The following is a 17,650-nucleotide window of genomic DNA, read 5'->3' as shown; positions in this document are numbered from 1 at the left end:
AATTCTAAGATCCTATCTAGAAGCTATCCCTGCCTAGATGCAAAGGATGTCAGAGGTCTAGGTACCCTAGAAATCTAATTTTATTAAAGGCTCATCACCCTAAGAGTTGATTCAGGGGTATGGAGTCAGTGGGGACAAATAGTTACCATATTGAGACTACAGTAGTTCTATGCAAATCCCCTGTTTTTCTTGATGTAGAGCTCCTGGGCTCCTGCAAGAATAATGAAAGCCTGGAACTCCCTTAATAAGCTAAAGAACCTTAGTCTGTAGCTGTGACCAAGATATTGCACTTACTTAATTTAGAACTTGGGCACAAACAGAATGCATGTCATTCCCACAGTGTAGGCACAGGAAGCTCTTCTGCTTCTGTGTCTGAAAACACTTTCCTCCCAACTAGCACCTTTTCCATAATCTCAGACAACAGAGGCGTAGGCAATATAAGATGTGATAGGAAATCAATTCAGGAGAAGTATAAAGTAAGACTTGGGAGCTTCAGTGAATGGTTGGGTTTCTAGCCAGGTAAAGCCAAACGAGGAGGAAAGTAGACAGTGGATAATGAGTGAAAGGCACCAAAACATCATCTCATATACACAGCTTGAAAGTATTCATCCTCGTCAATGCCCACCCTCCTTTCAAGGTAAGTTGCAGTCATGTCTACTAACATGGGGGTTTGGGCTAAGTAAGGAGCTAGAGCAAATGGATTAGAGTTTGTTCTTCACAAATGTTCTTCACAGATAGCACAAGATAATCACTGTCTCAACCTGGAGTCTAGACTCTGTACCCTGGCATCCCAATGGGACATAGATAGATAGCCCTGTGATTGAATATCTGATGGGCTAAAAATAAAGTGGTTCAGTTGATAATTTCGTTGAAAATGTCCATTGGTTTAAAACAAATAATTTAAATCACTTTTTTCCACATATAATTTTAGACCAGAGTAAGTTCTGTTTTTGTATCTTTTTGTAATATCTGTAAGTATATTGATCTGTTTTTAACAATTTTCTTTTTCTTTCTACAATTTCTATTTCATGTTCAGCCAACTAACTATTCTTGCCATGCTGTTTGTAATAACAGTAAGTCCAGTGCCCATGTGAATTGATTAAACATAATTTTATTTATCCATAAAAGTGGATAGTTTACAACCTTTAAAAATTATGGAAATGTATTTATTGACATGGAAATGTGTTCATGATATGCAGTAATGAGAAAAAAAAAAAATTCACAGGCCTGGGTGGCTCAGTTAAGCTCCAGACTCTTGATTTTGGCTCATGTCATGATTTCAGGATTGTGAGACCAAGCCCCACATCAGGCTCCACACTGCTTAAGATTCTCTCTCTGCCTTTCCTCACTTTATCTCTCTCTTTAAAAAAAAAAGCAAAGTACGAAAGAGTATTATGGTGTAATTCCATTTTATTTTTCCAGGATAGTTTTTGGCATAATTATTAATGGTGCTCCCTTTTACTGTTAAGTGCCCTCATTAGGATGATAATCATATGTCCCAGCTACAGGGGAAAACACGCTTTCAGCTTTTATATGCATTCCCTATGGTTGAAAGACCAAGACTAGCACATGACTTACATTTGAGAAAACTAAAACTGTCCAAGGTCCAAGAACAGCCTACTGATAAAATGGCTTTTATAGGTGAGCCAGGAGAAACTGTTGAGTTAGGATCTGTCTGCAGTTTGCAAGATTGTCAAGCCAAGGTATCATCGGTGTTTACGAGTCATCCAACATCTTTGATTTTGTCCAATAGGATTCATTGCTGTAGGGATGGTCCCAAGGTACTATCCAAGTAAAGATTTATCTGTCCAGATCATGGAAATGAGAGGAAAAAGAGAGGTCCAGCTAAAACCTCCCAAGAGTCATGAGTTCCTATTTAATCTTCTGCCAAGGTGAGAATGTGAAGCTACTCAGTCATACAGTCATACAAAAACTGGCCTTTTAATCTCTTCCTCCACACAGCTTCTACCCTCAAAGTCTTGTTAGACAGGAACTAAACAGGGGCACCTGGGTGACTTGGTTAAGTGTCCAACTGTTGATTCTGGATCGGGTCATGATCTCAGGGTCATAAAATTGAGCCCAACAACAGGTTCTGTGCTGGTGTGGAGCTAAGATTCTCTCTCGCCCTCTGCGCACCCCCCCCCAAAAAAAGAAGGGAACTAAACAACAGTCAGTGAAGAAAGAGGTAGCCAGGGAAATAATTAAAGTGGGAACAAGAAATGAGAGCACAGCACCAGGGGAAAAAACGAGTAGGATGCAGAAAGAGGCAGGTGGTAGGGAAAAAGGAAGACTATGACTCTTAACGGCCAAGGCGAAGGAAAGGGAATTAATTTTGAAGTTTTGATTATTAAACAGGTGACTGAACACTTTAATTACTGATTAGAGACTGTGTTTGTAACTTAATATAACAGAAGGAGTATTTGTTATCTAAAAATTAGGGGAACCATGGAACCTGCCCAAATCTTCATCCAGAAGCATAGTAAGAATGCCCCCATTAAATTAAGTTTAAAGAAGTAGTAGGAGACTGAAATGAAATTTTTTTATCACAATTCATGCTTGTTTAGAATATGATTTACATTTATATTTCTATGAACATGGAAAAAAATCTGGCAAGACAGGCTCCAAACTATTAAAAATAATGACCTCTAAGGGGCTGAAATTCTTCCTTACTGCAGTTCCATATTATTTGAATGTGTTATTATAAGCAAGTATTCATTGTGTCATTTTAAGCAAAAGATAAAAATATGAAGAAATACTTTTTTAAATAAACAGGTCACTGACACTACCATAGAATAATCCACAGATGAAATTTATAAGGTGGAGTATTTGGACCTGTCTTCAACAAGTATAGTCTTTCCTCTAATATCTCCCACCTCTAAGCACAGAACTTTCTCAGACATTTCTTGTTTTCCTTTCCATTACCTTTCAGCTATAGATACTCCTGGATGATCTCTTCTTATGATTACCATCCATGTTTTAAATTTCCCCCTGCTTACTGCTTTCCATCATCCTTTTATAGTCTTCCTTGTTACATGGCCATATTTTAAAACTTATGCCACATACACCTTGTCCACATTACTATATACTTCCCTTGGTAATTCATTGTGCAACAGTTTCTTTTTCAAAACAGAGGAGATCACAAAGTATTTGTATGTTCTGCATTTCTTTTAGATGGGGAGAGTAGACATGAAATCAAAAAATCGACTCCAAACCAGAACATTTCTGATGAAAAACAAAATCATGACATGATAATGGAGAGACTAACAGGAGATAGTTTCTGGTACTCCATCTTGGGAGGACTCTGGGATTTTGATTACCAGTTAGAGTTTAACCAAGAAAACCAGCAGAGATACTTAGCACAAATATCTTTAACCCACAAAAAGATCACACAGGAGAGAAGCCGTGATTGTAATAGATTTCGAGAAAACTATAACATGAATGCAAACCTTATTACGCATCAGAGAATTCCTTCCATTAAAATACCCCTTAATTCTGACACACAAGGAAACAGCATCAAACATAATCCAGACTTGATTTACTATCAGGGAAACTATGTAAGAAAGAATCCTTATCAATATAATGAGTGTGGAAAAATCTTCAATCAAGGTATTCTTCTTACTAACCATATTCATACTGAAGAGAAACCCAGTGAATGTGGGAAGGTTTTCAGCCACAACTCCTCTCTTACTCAACCTCAGATAGTCCTTACAGGAGAGAAGCCCTATAAGTGTGATGAATGTGGGAAAAGATTCAGCCAGAGGATACATCTTGTTCAACATCAGAGAATTCACACAGGAGAAAAACCTTTTATATGCAATGAATGTGGAAAAGCCTTCCGTCAGCATTCATCCTTTACTCAACATCTGAGAATTCATACTGGAGAGAAGCCCTATAAATGTAATCAATGTGGTAAAGCCTTTAGCCGTATCACATCCCTTACTGAACATCATAGACTTCATACTGGAGAGAAACCTTACGAATGTAGTTTTTGTGGGAAAGCCTTCAGCCAGAGGACACATCTTAATCAGCATGAGAGAACTCATACAGGAGAGAAACCCTATAAATGTAATGAATGTGAGAAAGCCTTTAGCCAGAGTGCACACCTTAATCAACATAGGAAAATCCATACTCGGGAGAAATTATGTGAATATAATAAATGTGGGAAAACCTTAAGTCCCAGTCCTTCACTTACCCAGCAGCACATAACTCATGGTGGGGGAATCATATGAATATATAAATCTGGGAAAACTTTTGGTCAGATCTTTTCATCCCTTTCAATATCAAATTATTTACAGAGGAGAGAAAACTTTTAATGCATAGAAACTAAATAAATTTAGGTTTTAAATTAGTAGTGTATTCCAAGGAGCACTTATAAATAGTGAAAATAACTTATAAGTCACATTCCAAATCTGATATAAAGCTTTTTTCAATGACCAGAAATCTTGTAGGCAATAATCTGTAATTATTCACCTTTAACTTTTATGATATAAAGTTTTTAAATTATGTAAACATTGATTAAGGCAATGATGTAGTGTAACCAGTCACATAAATTTGAAATAAACATAAAGGCAATATTTCTCAAACTTTCGTCATTTGTGTGTTTCCTTTACAGTTTTTATCATATTGTGTTTACTTAATATTTTCCTTTAAAGGGACTAAGAATTTTTAACCTTGTCCTAGGAAATAGTATTTATGGAAATTATGAGTTTTATATGTCAATTATATTTGTTCTAAAATAAATAAACAGATATTTATCAATATATATATATAACTTCCAAATTAGAAGTTTCTATTTGATGTACCACCTAAATCTGTACCTTTATTTGAGAAACAATATGACAGGATATGGTGGTGTTTATTTGTTTATTTGTTTGTTTTTTAGCAACTTTTGCGTTTTCATCAAACAAGTCCTAGGATCACTTTAAGAAGAGTCTTGGGGGAGACCGAGGATCATAGTGATGGACTTTAAAAAGTGATTCAGAGAAGTCTACTTTTCTATCCTGTTTTTCTAGTTTAAATTTCCTTATAGCAGATTGTTTTCGCTAAAATGGGTATTTCTGCTATATTTGTGGGTTTGGAGAGAGAAGTTTCTTCTTGTTGTTTTGTGTTGCCTTTTTTTTTTTTCCTCTGTAAGGACCAGGGGCTGAGAGTGCCTGCACCTCCCTGCACATCTGTGAAAGACAAGAAGTATGAGACTATCCCAGATGTTGAGCTGTGGTGCCATCATGAGGATAAGAACCAGGGAAGAGCCTAACTGGCTTATATGAACAACTAAGGAAGTATTACTAATTGGCTTAATAATTCATTTTATTTATTGAAATATGTGTATATAACACCTTTCTCCAAAAAGAATTTAAGGTGGTTAAATTTTATTTTTATGAATACTGCCCTGTTTAACAGGTTATCACCTTTTGATGTTACAAAGCATTATAAATGTAAACTGTCATAAGCAGCAAACAGCTGCACCTTTGGGGGTGCTTCAGTTGCTTGGTTTTCTGTTTTTCTGTCTCCTAAGGCATGGCTTGAAGAAGCCATGAAGTTAAGGTAGGATTGCATTTCCCCTTGCTTCCTCACCTTTTTTCTTCTAACATAGCTCTCAGCTCAAAGGCTTCTCTTTTTCCCTCTGAAAGACTAGATTTTATAAAGCTCTCGGGGCAAAGCTGAAATGCTTAAAGATTTTAAAAACCAAAGCGCTAAAAACCAAGAAAGTAATGAACTCATTTTGTCACAAACTTTTCAAAGTACATTTATGCCCCATGCATCAGTGGGTGTGGAATAGCTAATAAAATCCTGAGTTACTATAGTCAAGAAGGATTTTTAATAGTATTTTGTGTTCAAATGTCTGTGTAGTAGGGTCCACTTTCAGGTCAGATCTGTTCTGGAAACAGGCACCAAAATGAGCTACATTTAACATTCATTTTCCATAAAGAGGGCACCCACATTTCAGAAAGAAAGTGAGCTAAGGTGAAATTTCAGACAGTGGAGGTATGTATTAAAAGAAGTAATGGTTAATTAAAATTGGTAAAGGCTTTGAACAAAGTTTAATTTTGCAACCAGAAAAAAAAAGACCTATCTGCAAAGAGTGTTAAGGGTTCCAATACAAGGCAGTGTATCAACACAGGTGAAAACAATGGGATTTTCAGGAGAGTTTCCGCAGAACTTAGATAATCCTAGAAAAGAAGTGTCTGGACTTATCCAGACCACAGTTCCCCAGAGATTTTCACCAATTCATCATAATAAATAAGAATTAAAAATTAGAAGCTTATTAAATTTCTTTGGGTCATAAATGATGATGCTTATCTTAGTTGTACAGTAAACTATATCATTCTGGGATCAAATTCTTTTCATGTCCTTTGTTCTTTTCAAAATGTTGCAAGTTAAAGAGTGAACTCTTAGTATATTGATTATATATTGTTCTTGGAGTAGAGAAGCCAGAGGAATAGTAGTCATTCAAAAACCTGTTAGTTATGACTTATTTCTGTCTAGGAGGGCAAGACATTACCCTTTCACATATCTTAGTTCATTTGGTCCATCCAACTATGTCCATTCGTCCTTTATGAAAAGAGATTAAAGTTTATACATAATAATAAAGGATTATGTATAATAATCCTATAATATAATATGTATAATAATAATAAAGGATTTCTCATTAGAAATGTCACTAGAACATGGATCACTTACTGGTACAGTGAATAAAAATAGTGCCTGGAGCAGCATTTTATAACACATGAAAAATATTTGTTGAATATATTAAAGTTAATAAAGCAAAAGGTTGCTGCTCACATTAAAATCTGTGTAACTTTCTCAGAACTTCAGAATGTTAAAGAATCATCAGGTTGATAGATTCTCTTATGTCCAAAGGCCTTGTGGGCTTGGAGAAATATATTTGTTACTATTTATATTTTGATTAGTGTTTATTAGTTTTAGAAACACATTCTTTAAGCAGCCAGCATTCCTCTAATTATTCACAGCTGTGAAACTAACATATAAAAACTTAGGAATTTCTAAAATTAGATATACCCACTCTTTTAAGCACTGATTTCAATTTAAACACATCAAAGTGCTTCATTAAAATCACAAGCCTAAATAAATAAATAAAATAAAATAAAAATAAAAATAAAAAATCACAAGCCTAAAATTTAAGATCGTATCAAATGTTTTAAATACCTTAAGAAACACGGGAAAAGGGGCATCTGGATGGCTCAATCAGGCATCTACCTTTGGCTCAGATCAGGATCCCAGGGTCCTGGGATCAAGCCTCAAATCGGGCTCCCTGCTCAGTGGGGATTCCTCTTCTCCCTCTCCTGCTGCCCCAGTTTGTGCTCTCTCACTCTCATTCTGTCAAATAAATAAAAAGAAAGAAAAAAGAAACAAGTGAAAAAGTGGCACCTGGGTAGCTCAGTTGGTTAAACCTTTGCCTTCAGCTCAGATCATAATCCTGGACTCGTGGGACAGAGCCCCACATTGGGTTCCCCACTCAGCAGGGAGTCTGCTTCTCCATGCCCCTCCTCCTGCTTGTGCTTTCTCTCTCTCTTTCTCTCAAACTAATAAAATCTGTTAAAAAAAAAAAAAAAAGGTAAAATGTAACCTGAATATTAATTATACCAAAACCATTAAAATGTTAACCTATATGGATTTTTTTTGTCTTATCCTTATTTGAATACTTTCCCAGGGTTTCAGTTTTTCATTTGTTCATAGGTTTAGGTTGTTCTTTCCAGGTACTATTTGAATAGCTTCCTTAGGTTCTAGTAATCTTATCTAACCCAAACAAGAATAATACTGTCAGACAAATTAAGTTGCAACTTATGGATTAACACCTGGCTGATTCTTAGGTCATCCATAAAACCTAGGTGCAAAGACTCTTCTTGGATCTCCTTTTATAACAAAATATTTATTATATCATGGGGCAGTTTAAGACCTTTTTGTACAGATATGAAATTTTGACTCTTGAACTTTCCCAAAATCATCTATCCCATTGTCATGTCATTTTGGTATAGGAATTTTATTGACTAGCATTATTTAAAGCCTCTTTTAAAATTTTCTTATACATTACCAGGAGAAATGTCACAACTTCTCTCGAAGGGCATTTGGCAGTATAGAGCAAACCCATTCTAGAAATTCACACTGAAGACACACCACTAATAATAATTAAATACATATGTCCAAAGTTGGTTATTAAAACACTGGAGGAAAAAACTAAATGTTCATATAAGAAATATTTCTCAACAAACTATGGTACATCCACACAGTAACGTTCTATGCATCTGAAAAAGAATAAGCTAATCTGGAGTGAATGATACTTTCAGAATATGTTAAATGAGACAAGTGTGGAAAAGCATATATGGAATGTTACTTTTTGTAAGAAAGAAAAAGAATGCACATGTATTTGATTATCTTTGCAAGAATCAATACAGGAAGGACTAACCAGAAACAAATAGGTCACCTATGGGAACAAGAACAGGGTTAAAGGAATTGGAAAGGAATGAAACTTCTCTGAATATATCTTTTTATATTTTTGAGTTTTGAACCATTTTAATGACTTGCAGATTCAAAAATGAAGATTAAATTTAAAATGACAGGTTTCTCCCTATCCTTGAATACAAAACTGTATACAAATACAAATGAACCTAATTGTATAGAATATTGATAATAACCACACAGAAAAAAATATCCCAATAATTTTTTAACACAGTGCTGTCATTGTAGGCAGTAAAGACAAAATAAATTCAAAAAGCAATCTCAAATATACTTAGCAAGTTTGTTGTTAGTGGTGATATTATTTCTACAATTACAAAAGTATCTAGTGTGTACTGTAGCATTTGGCAAATCAATCATTGATGTTGCTGGAGTGGGTACCAAGGTTTTCACTGTAGGAGAAAGGGGACAAAAACAAAGAATACAGGGAAAAGAAGAGGCACATTGGTTTTTAGAGGTTTCTGTTATATGCCTGTATGCATGCACACAGGCTTCTCTATGAGTATTTGAATATACAGATAGCTACATCTTCTACAATATTCTGGAAGCAAAAAAACTCTTGTAGCAAAGCGCTCACCTAACACCTAGATTTTGGTTTCTAAATACCATTCCCCACTGAAACTTCTTGGAGAATTTGCTGATCCAATAACCAAGATAGGAAAAGTACAGGTAAGCCTGGATCACACTTTTTTGCCAGAAAGTAAGAAATTCACAAAAACTAATGGAGGCAAGTTCAGAAAGACACAGACATCAGCTTAACAAGGTTCCCACTGGCTAATTTTGGGAAAATGCAGACTTCAAAATGAATGGGAGGAATAAAACAGTAAATTTAAAAATCCATTAGTCCATACAAATACAAAAAGTCAAAATTTTTAAAGGGGTGAATGCAAAAAAAATGAATCTATCTCAAAAACATACTTAGTGAAAGAAGCTAGACTTAAAATAGATACCATAGGATTCCATTTATGTGAAGATCTAGAATAAACAGTGTTAATGTATAGTGATAGAAATTTGGTCAGCGGTCGCTTCCGGAGGAGATGGCTTGACTAGGAAGGGACATGAGGAAATTTATGGGAATGTTCTGTCTTCACAGTGGTCTGAGTTTGTGTGTGCGTGTGTGTGTGTGTGTGTGTGTGTGTGTGTGTATTCATCAAAACTGATGAATACTTAAGTTACATATGCATCTCACTGTATGTGGACTACATCTCAAGCAAAAAATAACGTTTAAATGTGATGTGGGGGAAAAGGAAAGCTCTTTTTTACAAAATCATGCTAACTAAAAAATGTAGCAGGTGTAATAGAGATAGAAAAATTACTATTTCATAACCACCTTGGCAATAATTGAGAGCCATGAATGAATGCTAAAACTCTTGGCTGAAAGTTTGTTTGGAGAACAGTATATTCACACAATCTCAAAAGCATCTCCTAGCAATTACTAATTATTAATTTTAATTATTAAGTATTAATATTAATCACTAATTATTAATTACAAAGGAAATTACAATGGAGAGATCTGGCAGACCCTACCTACCTCAATCAAAGATTAAACTAATATCAAAAACTGTTTCACTTATAACGGAATCTAAAAAAAAAAAAAAAATGAATAAGCAAACAGAAAGTAGAATCAGACCTAGAAATACAGAGAACAAACTGATGCTTGCCAGAAGGGAGGACAGTAGAAGGAAGGACAAAATGGGTGGAGGGGAGTAGATGGTACTGGCTTCCAGGTATGGAATGAATAGGTCACAGGAATAAAAGGTACAGCACAGGGAAAATAATCAATGGTATCATAACAGTGATGGAGGGTGACAGGTGGTAGCTACACTTGGTGGTGAGCACAGTGCGGAAGGTATGGAGTTCATGAATCACTGGTTGCACACCTGAAGCTAATGTAACAATATGTGTCAACTATACTCTAATTAATTAAATTTTCAAAGTAAAAAAAAGTGGGACACCCTGAAATCATGTAACTAGTGATAATAATGTTCTGAGAAAGACATATCATATGTAATGTTCCTGCAAATAACATTAGCCTGAATTCACACATCAGGAACCATCAGGCAAAGTCAAATTGGGAGTTATTTTGCAGAAGAGTTGGCTTACACTCTTTAAATGTCAGTGTCATAAAAAAAGAAAAGAAAAGAAAACTGCAAGGAAAGTAAACACAACTAAATGCAATGCATGATCGTTGGTTAAATCCTGGGTCAATAAAGAACATCATTGGGATCATTAAGAAATTGTGGCTATGGATTCATAATATTGTATCAATGTGAAATTTTATAATTTCCCTGTGGTCATATATGAGGATGCAGACACATGATAAATGGAGTATTTATGGTTGAAGTGTCATTGTCTGCAAGAAACTCTCAAATGGTTTCCAAAAAATACATGTCTCACACACATGTGTATATATTTGTATACACACACATATATATCAAATGATTGTGTGTGTTTATGTATAAAATATAATAGCAAGAGAGAAAAAACATGCAAAATCTTAACAATTGATGAATATTTGAGTGAAATGTTCATGGATTTGAGTGAAGGGTTTATTAGTAAGGGTTTATTGAGTAAGGGTTTGTGGCTGCTCATTGTACTATTATAATTTTTCTGTGGGTTTGAATTTTTTTAAAAAAAAATTATTTTAAAAAACAACATTCATTGAACCTTTAAAAAGGCCCAAACTTTATAAAAAAGAATTAGGAGATGAAAGAAATGGTATTCTAATGTAGGAAGAACTTGAACATTTTATTGAACTGAGAATTTATAAGTTAGAGCAAAACCCCGTAAGAATACACCTCCTGATAATGATATTTTGAATATAGCATGATAGCCCAATCAGCTACAAGATCACTGACACTCCTGACTACCACCCTTTTCTTCCTCTACATCACAGTCTTTAATACTTCATCCTACACAATTGTATACAACTACACATTTACATTTTACATAAATACAATGCTATAATTTAGAGCATGCTGCCATCTCATAATATGAAACCTAGAAAGTCCAGATTGCCAAGATTTGAGAGATGGCTGAGTGACATGGAAGGTGCTCAAATAAGACAGAAGGACAGACATGCAAGGCAAGAATGATTTGTCTCCGAGGCCCAGATAGCCATGTAAAAAATGAAGTTTAAAATATTCAGTAGGACTGAAAGGTAGAGCAATTGAGCATCACCTAGGGGGGATAAACCTTAACAACTTTTAAAACCTTAGAAGTAAATCACACTGAACAGCCTCCTCATTCTCTCATCTCTCAAATGCCAGTATACCTGGCAAGAGCCTGCCAATTCACTGAAGGCAGACACCTGAGAATTACCCTAGATTTCTCTATCTCACCCTCCACTTCATACAATCAGGTATGAAGTCCTCCCTGAAATAACTAGATTCAAATCCTTGACCATTTTCCTGGTGGGACTCCTGAAACAGAACCGCAGATGCATTCCTGTGGTATAAAGCCATTTGTTCAAGAGGTTTAAGTATGTTAATATTATTACAACTTTATTTGAGGTATAGTGTTTTCCCTTGGATCCTTGAGTAACAAAAAGGACAAAAGCCAGCCTGGTTAGCTGTGGCAGACGTTATTAGTCCATTCCCTAAGATCTGTTCCTTCCCTCCCAAAATAATAGAATCCCTGATTTTTAACTGTGCACTTAGCCTCTCAGAATAAATTTCTCAGCCACCTTGTGGCTACATGTGACCACATGACTGAGTTTTGGCAAATTAAATATAGGTAGAAGTGTGACTAAATTCCTAGAAGAGTCCTTCAAGGAAAGTATGCTCTTTTTCCCTTTCTCTGTTCCTACTGACTAGAATATAGATGGGTTAGCTGCATCTTGGCTTATGAAGTAGAAACAATATGTTGAGGATGGAAAATCAGCAATACAGAAGGAGCAGAGTTGCTGGTAATCATAAGGTTGGCATTCCAGCTTTTCACTGTTTAAATGTGGATGAGAGAAATAAACTTCTGTCTCCTTTAAGTGACTGCTGTTTTGAGAATCATGCATTCGTAGACAAGTTCATTCTACCAAATACCTTTTTTAAAGTTAAAAGATTAAGATTTAAAGTTTAAAGTTAAAGATCTTTTTAAAGTTGTTGTCATCATGATGCCTGTGGTCATGAAGTCAGTAGACAGTTTGATGATGTAAGCCATTTTTTTTACGCTTTTTTTTTTTTTACGCAGTTTTTACGCTTTGGGGACATACAGTTCTTTGGAAGTTACTCAAATCTCCCACCATAGCACTAAGGCAGCCATAGAAAATAAAATCTTAAGTATAGAGAGTAAATAGGTATTTGCCAGAGGGGAGGTGTGTGAGGGGGTGGGTAGAATAGGTGAAAGGGACTAGTACTAAGTAACATATAGAATTCTTTAGTCTAGTTAGGAGGAGTCAAGATGGCAGAGAAGTAGCAGGCTGAGACAACAACAGGTAGCAGGAGATCAGCTAGACAGCTTATCAAACCATTCTGAACACCTACAAATCCAACAGATCGAAGACAAGAAGAGCAACAATCCTAGAAACAGAAAATTGACCACTTTCTGAAAGGTAGGAGAAGCAGAGAAGTGAATCCAAAGAGACAGGAGGATGGACCACGTGGGGAGGGGCTGGCAAGCAGCGGAGCAACGGAGCACAAAATCAGAACTTTTAAAAGTCTGTTCTGCTGAGGGACATCGCTCCAGAGGCTAAGCCGGAGTGAAGCCCATGTGGGGACAACATGGTCTCAGGTCCCACGGGGTCACAGAAGGATCGGGGGTGTCTGAGTGTTGCAGAACTCACAGGTATTAGAGCAGGGAAGCTGGCTACAGAGACAGAGCCAAGGAGTGAGCTCTTAACTTGGGGTTACCTTAAATTGTGGCCCGGGACACAGGCCGCTGCTCTGTGAGGAGAGACCCCACAAGAACCGGGGAGACACCCCCCCCCCGGAAGAATGCAGGGATCTGCGGGGTTTGGAGACTCCAGGTGGGGCTGTGTGCCAGAGACAGAGACGCTTGGCCACAGGCTGGGTGAACTCGGAGCGCAGCCTGAGACTAAGGAGATAGGAGTGATTGAGCGCTTTTCTCTGAGGGCGTACTGAGGAGTGGGGCCCCGAGCTCTTGGCTTCTCCGGGCTGGAGATTGGGCGGCCACAATTTTCATTCCCGTCCTCCAGAACTCTACAGAAAGCGTTGAGGGAATAACAGCTCCCGAAATTGAATCCCAGCAGATTACTTAACCTGGCCCCTCCTAAGGGCGGGGCAATTCTGTCTCCGGCAAAGACACTTGAGAATCACTACAACAGGCCCCTCCCCCAGAAGATCAGCAAGATATCCAGCAAACACCAAGTTCACTTACCAAGGAGAACAGCAGAATTCCAGAGAAGAAAGAAAAGCATGGAATTCATGGTTCTCTCCCCATGATTCTTTAGTCTTGCAAAGTAAATTAATTTTTTTTTAATTTTATTTTTTCTTCTGCTAAATTTTTTAACTTTTACCCTTTCCTCTTTTAACATTTTTTTAGTGAATTTATCTTAACAATACCTTTCATTTTTTAAAAAATCTTTTTTGAACCTTCATTATTATACTTATATTTTATGCTTCATTGTATCTAACTTTATTTTTTGTATACACCTGGGTTTTTTCTTCTAAAAAAATTTGGGATACAACTTCTTCTAATCAAAATATACCCTAAATCTAGCACAGGGCTTTGTTCTCGTCTCCAGCCTGAGCATATTCTCTCCACTTTCTTTTTCTTTATTCTCCTAACCAACTTATCTTATCAACTCTTTTTTTAGAAATTAAAAAAAATTTTTCATCTTTATAGTCATATTCATCCCTTCCTTGTGTTTACCCTTATATATGTTTTTCATTCTTTAAAATTTTGAGAGGTAGTTTCTTCTAAGAGACCAAAATACTCCCAAAATTAAGTGCAAGACCCTGTTTCTATTCATGAGTCTAATATATACTTTTTTCTTTTTTATATTTTTCCTTTATTTTTTTTTAATTTTTTCCCCTGAACTTCTTTTTTTTTTTTTTTAAGATTTTATTTATTTATTTGACAGAGAGAGATCACAAGCAGGCAGAGAGGCAGGCAGAGAGAGAGGAAGGGAAGCAGGCCCCCTGCCGAGCAGAGAGCCCCATGTGGGACTTGATCCCAGGACCCCGGGATCATGACCCGAGCCGAAGGCAGTGGCCCAACCCACTGAGCCACCCAGGCGCCCCTCCCTGAACTTCTTTTTACCCCCTTTCTTTTCCCCACTATTTGGTATCTCTTCTGATTTGGTTAAAGCGCATTTTCCTGGGGTCTTTGCCACGCTTTTAGTATTTTATTCGCTCCTTCATATATTCTTATCTGGATAAAATGACAAGGCAGAAAAAGTCACCACAATAAAAAAGAACAAGAGAGGGTGCCTGGGAGGCTCAGTGGGTTAAGCCGCTGCCTTCGGCTCAGGTCATGATCTCAGGGTCCTGGGATCGAGTCCTGCATCGGGCTCTCTGCTAAGCAGGGAGCCTGCTTCCCTCTCTCTCTCAGCTTCTCTGTCTGCTTGTGATCTCTCTGTAAAAATAAAATAAATAAAAAATTTAAAAAAAAAAAAAGAACAAGAGGCAGTACTGAAGTCTAGGGACTTAATCAATATGGACATTGGTAATATGTCAGAACTAGAGTTCAGAATGACAATTCTCAAGGTACTAGCCGGGCTTGAAAAAGCCATGGAAGATATTAGAGAAACACTGGAGAAATAAAAGAACTAAAATCTAACCAAATTGAAATTAAAAAAAAAAAACTATTAATGAGGTGCAGTAAAAAATGGAGTCTCTTACTGCTAGGATAAATGAGGCAGAAGAGGGAATAAGTGATATAGAAGACCAAATAACAGAGAACAAAGAACCTGAGCAAAAGAGAGACAAACACCTACCAGACCATGAGGGGAGAATTTGAGAGATAAGTGATACCATAAGACAAAACAACATTAGAATAATTGGGATTCCAGAAGAAGAAGAGAGGGGAGCAAAAGTTATATTGGAGAGAATTATTGGAGAGAATTTCCCTAATATGGCAAAGGGAACAACCATCAAAATCCAGGAGGTGCAGAGAACTCCCCTCAAAATCAATAAGAAATAGACCCTCAACTCTATGGTTATCTAATCTTCAACAAAACAGGAAAGAACATCCAATGGAAAAAAAATGCAGTCTCTTCAACAAATGGTGTTGGGAAAATTGGACAGCCACATGCAGAAGCATGAAACTGGACCATTTCCTTACACCACAAATAAACTCAAAATGGATGAAGGACCTCAGTGTGAGAAAGGAATCCATCAAAATCCTTGAGGAGAACACAGGCAGAAACCACTTTGACCTCAGTCACAACAACTTCTTCCTAGGAACATCACCAAACAAGGGAAGCAAGGGCAAAAATGAACTATTGGGATTTCATCAAGATCAAAAGCTTTTGCACAGCAAAGGAAACAGTTAACAAAATCAAAAGACAACTGACAGAATGGGAGAAGATATTTGCAAATGACATATCAGATAAAGGGCTAGTATCCAAAATCTATAAAGAGCTTATCAAACTCAACACCCAAAGAACAAATAATCCAATCAAGAAATGGGCAGAAGACATGAACAGACATTTCTGCAAAGAAGACATCCAGATGGCCAACAAACACATGAAAAAGTGCTCCACATCACTCGGCATCAGGGAAATACAAATCAAAACCACAATGAGATACCACCTCACACCAGTCAGAATGGCTAAAATTAACAAGTCAGGAAATTATAGATGCTGGCGAGGATGCAGAGAAAGGGGAACCCTCCTACACTGTTGGTGGGAATGCAAGCTGGTGCAACCACTCTTGAAAACAGCATGGTGATTCCTCAAAAAGTTGAAAATAGAGCTACCCTACAACCCAGCAATTGCACTACTGGGTATTTACCCTAAAGATTAAAAATGTAGTGATCCAAAGGGGCATGTGCACCCAATGTTTATAGCAGTGATGTCCATGATAGCCAAACTATGGAAAGAATCTAGATGTCCATCAACAGATGAATGGCTAAAGAAGATGTGGTATATATACACAATGGAATACTATGCAGCTATCAAAAGAAATGAAATCTTGCCATTTGTGACAACGTGGATGGAACTAGAGGGTATTATGCTTAGCGAAATAAGTCAATCAGAGAAAGACAACTATCATATGATCTCCCTAATATGAGGAAGGAGAGATACAACGTGGGGGTTTGGGGGGTAGGAAAAGAATAAATGAAACAAGATGGGACTGAGAGGGAGACAAACCATAAAAGACTCTTAATTTCACAAAACAAACTGAGGGTTTCCAGGGGGAGGGGGGAGGAAGAGGGTGGCAGGGTTATGGACCCTTGGGAGGGTATGTGCTATGTTGAGTGCTATGAAGTATCTAAACCTGGCGATTCACAGACCTGTACCCCTGGGCCTAATAATACATTATATGTTAATAAAAATTTTTTAAATTAATAAAAAAAAGAATTGTTTAGCCTACATTGTACACCTGATGCTAAGATGACACTGTGTACTCATTACACTGGAATTAATTTTTAAAGCCTGCAGCAGGCTAGATACAGCTTATAGGTTACAGTTTGCTGACCCCTAGTCTTTTTTTTTTTTTAAGATTTTATTTATTTATCGGGGGGGGGGAGCGAGCACAGGCAGACAGAATGGCAGACAGAATGGCAGGCAGAGGCAGAGGGAGAAGCAGGCCCCCCGCTGAGCAAGGAGCCCGATGTGGGACTCGATCCCAGGACGCTGGGATCATGACCTGAGCTGAAGGCAGCTGCCTAACCAACTGAGCCACCCAGGCGTCCCACCCCTAGTCTTAAGAGTACATTTGAAAGTGCTTATTCTATCAAAGTCTGCTACCTTCACAACATTTCAGGGGTGCCCTGGTAGCTCAGTTCATTGAGCGGCTGCCTTTGGCTCGGGTCATGATTCCAGGGTCCTGGGATCGGGCCCGCATCAGGCTCCCTGCTCAGCGGAGAGCCTGCTTCTCTCTCTCCCCCTCTCACTGCCACTCTGCTGACTTGTGCTCTCTCTCTAGCACTCTGTCAAATAAACAAATAAAATATTTTTAATGAAAATGTTATAACTTCACACACACCAGCTTATTAAGTTCCTTGGACTGACATATCAAACTACCACAAACTAAGACGTTTAAAGCAACAGAAA

At 37.2% G+C, this 17,650-nt stretch overlaps 1 protein-coding gene across 9 annotated transcripts in view; it reads left to right on the top strand.

Annotated features, from left to right (window-relative positions):
• Positions 1-7,635, top strand: part of ZNF713 (zinc finger protein 713) — a 43,680-nt gene extending 36,045 nt beyond the window's left edge. For 5 of the 9 annotated variants that reach the window (XM_082714378.1, XM_082714377.1, XM_082714379.1 and 2 more), the window contains one exon: positions 3,172-4,583. In XM_082714378.1, coding sequence (XP_082570504.1) covers positions 3,172-4,229 — 1,058 coding nt within the window. In that variant the 3' untranslated portion in view covers positions 4,230-4,583. The other 4 variants (XM_082714382.1, XM_082714381.1, XM_082714380.1 and 1 more) reach the window with 3 other exon arrangements.
• Positions 7,636-17,650: the final 10,015 nt, after the last annotated feature.

The sequence above is a fragment of the Mustela nivalis genome (assembly GCF_964662115.1).
Source record: "Mustela nivalis genome assembly, chromosome: 19".
In the NCBI taxonomy this organism is placed as follows: Eukaryota; Metazoa; Chordata; class Mammalia; order Carnivora; family Mustelidae; genus Mustela; species Mustela nivalis.
The sequence above is the reverse complement of the archived record's forward strand: the minus strand, read 5'-3'. Positions and strand labels throughout refer to the sequence as shown.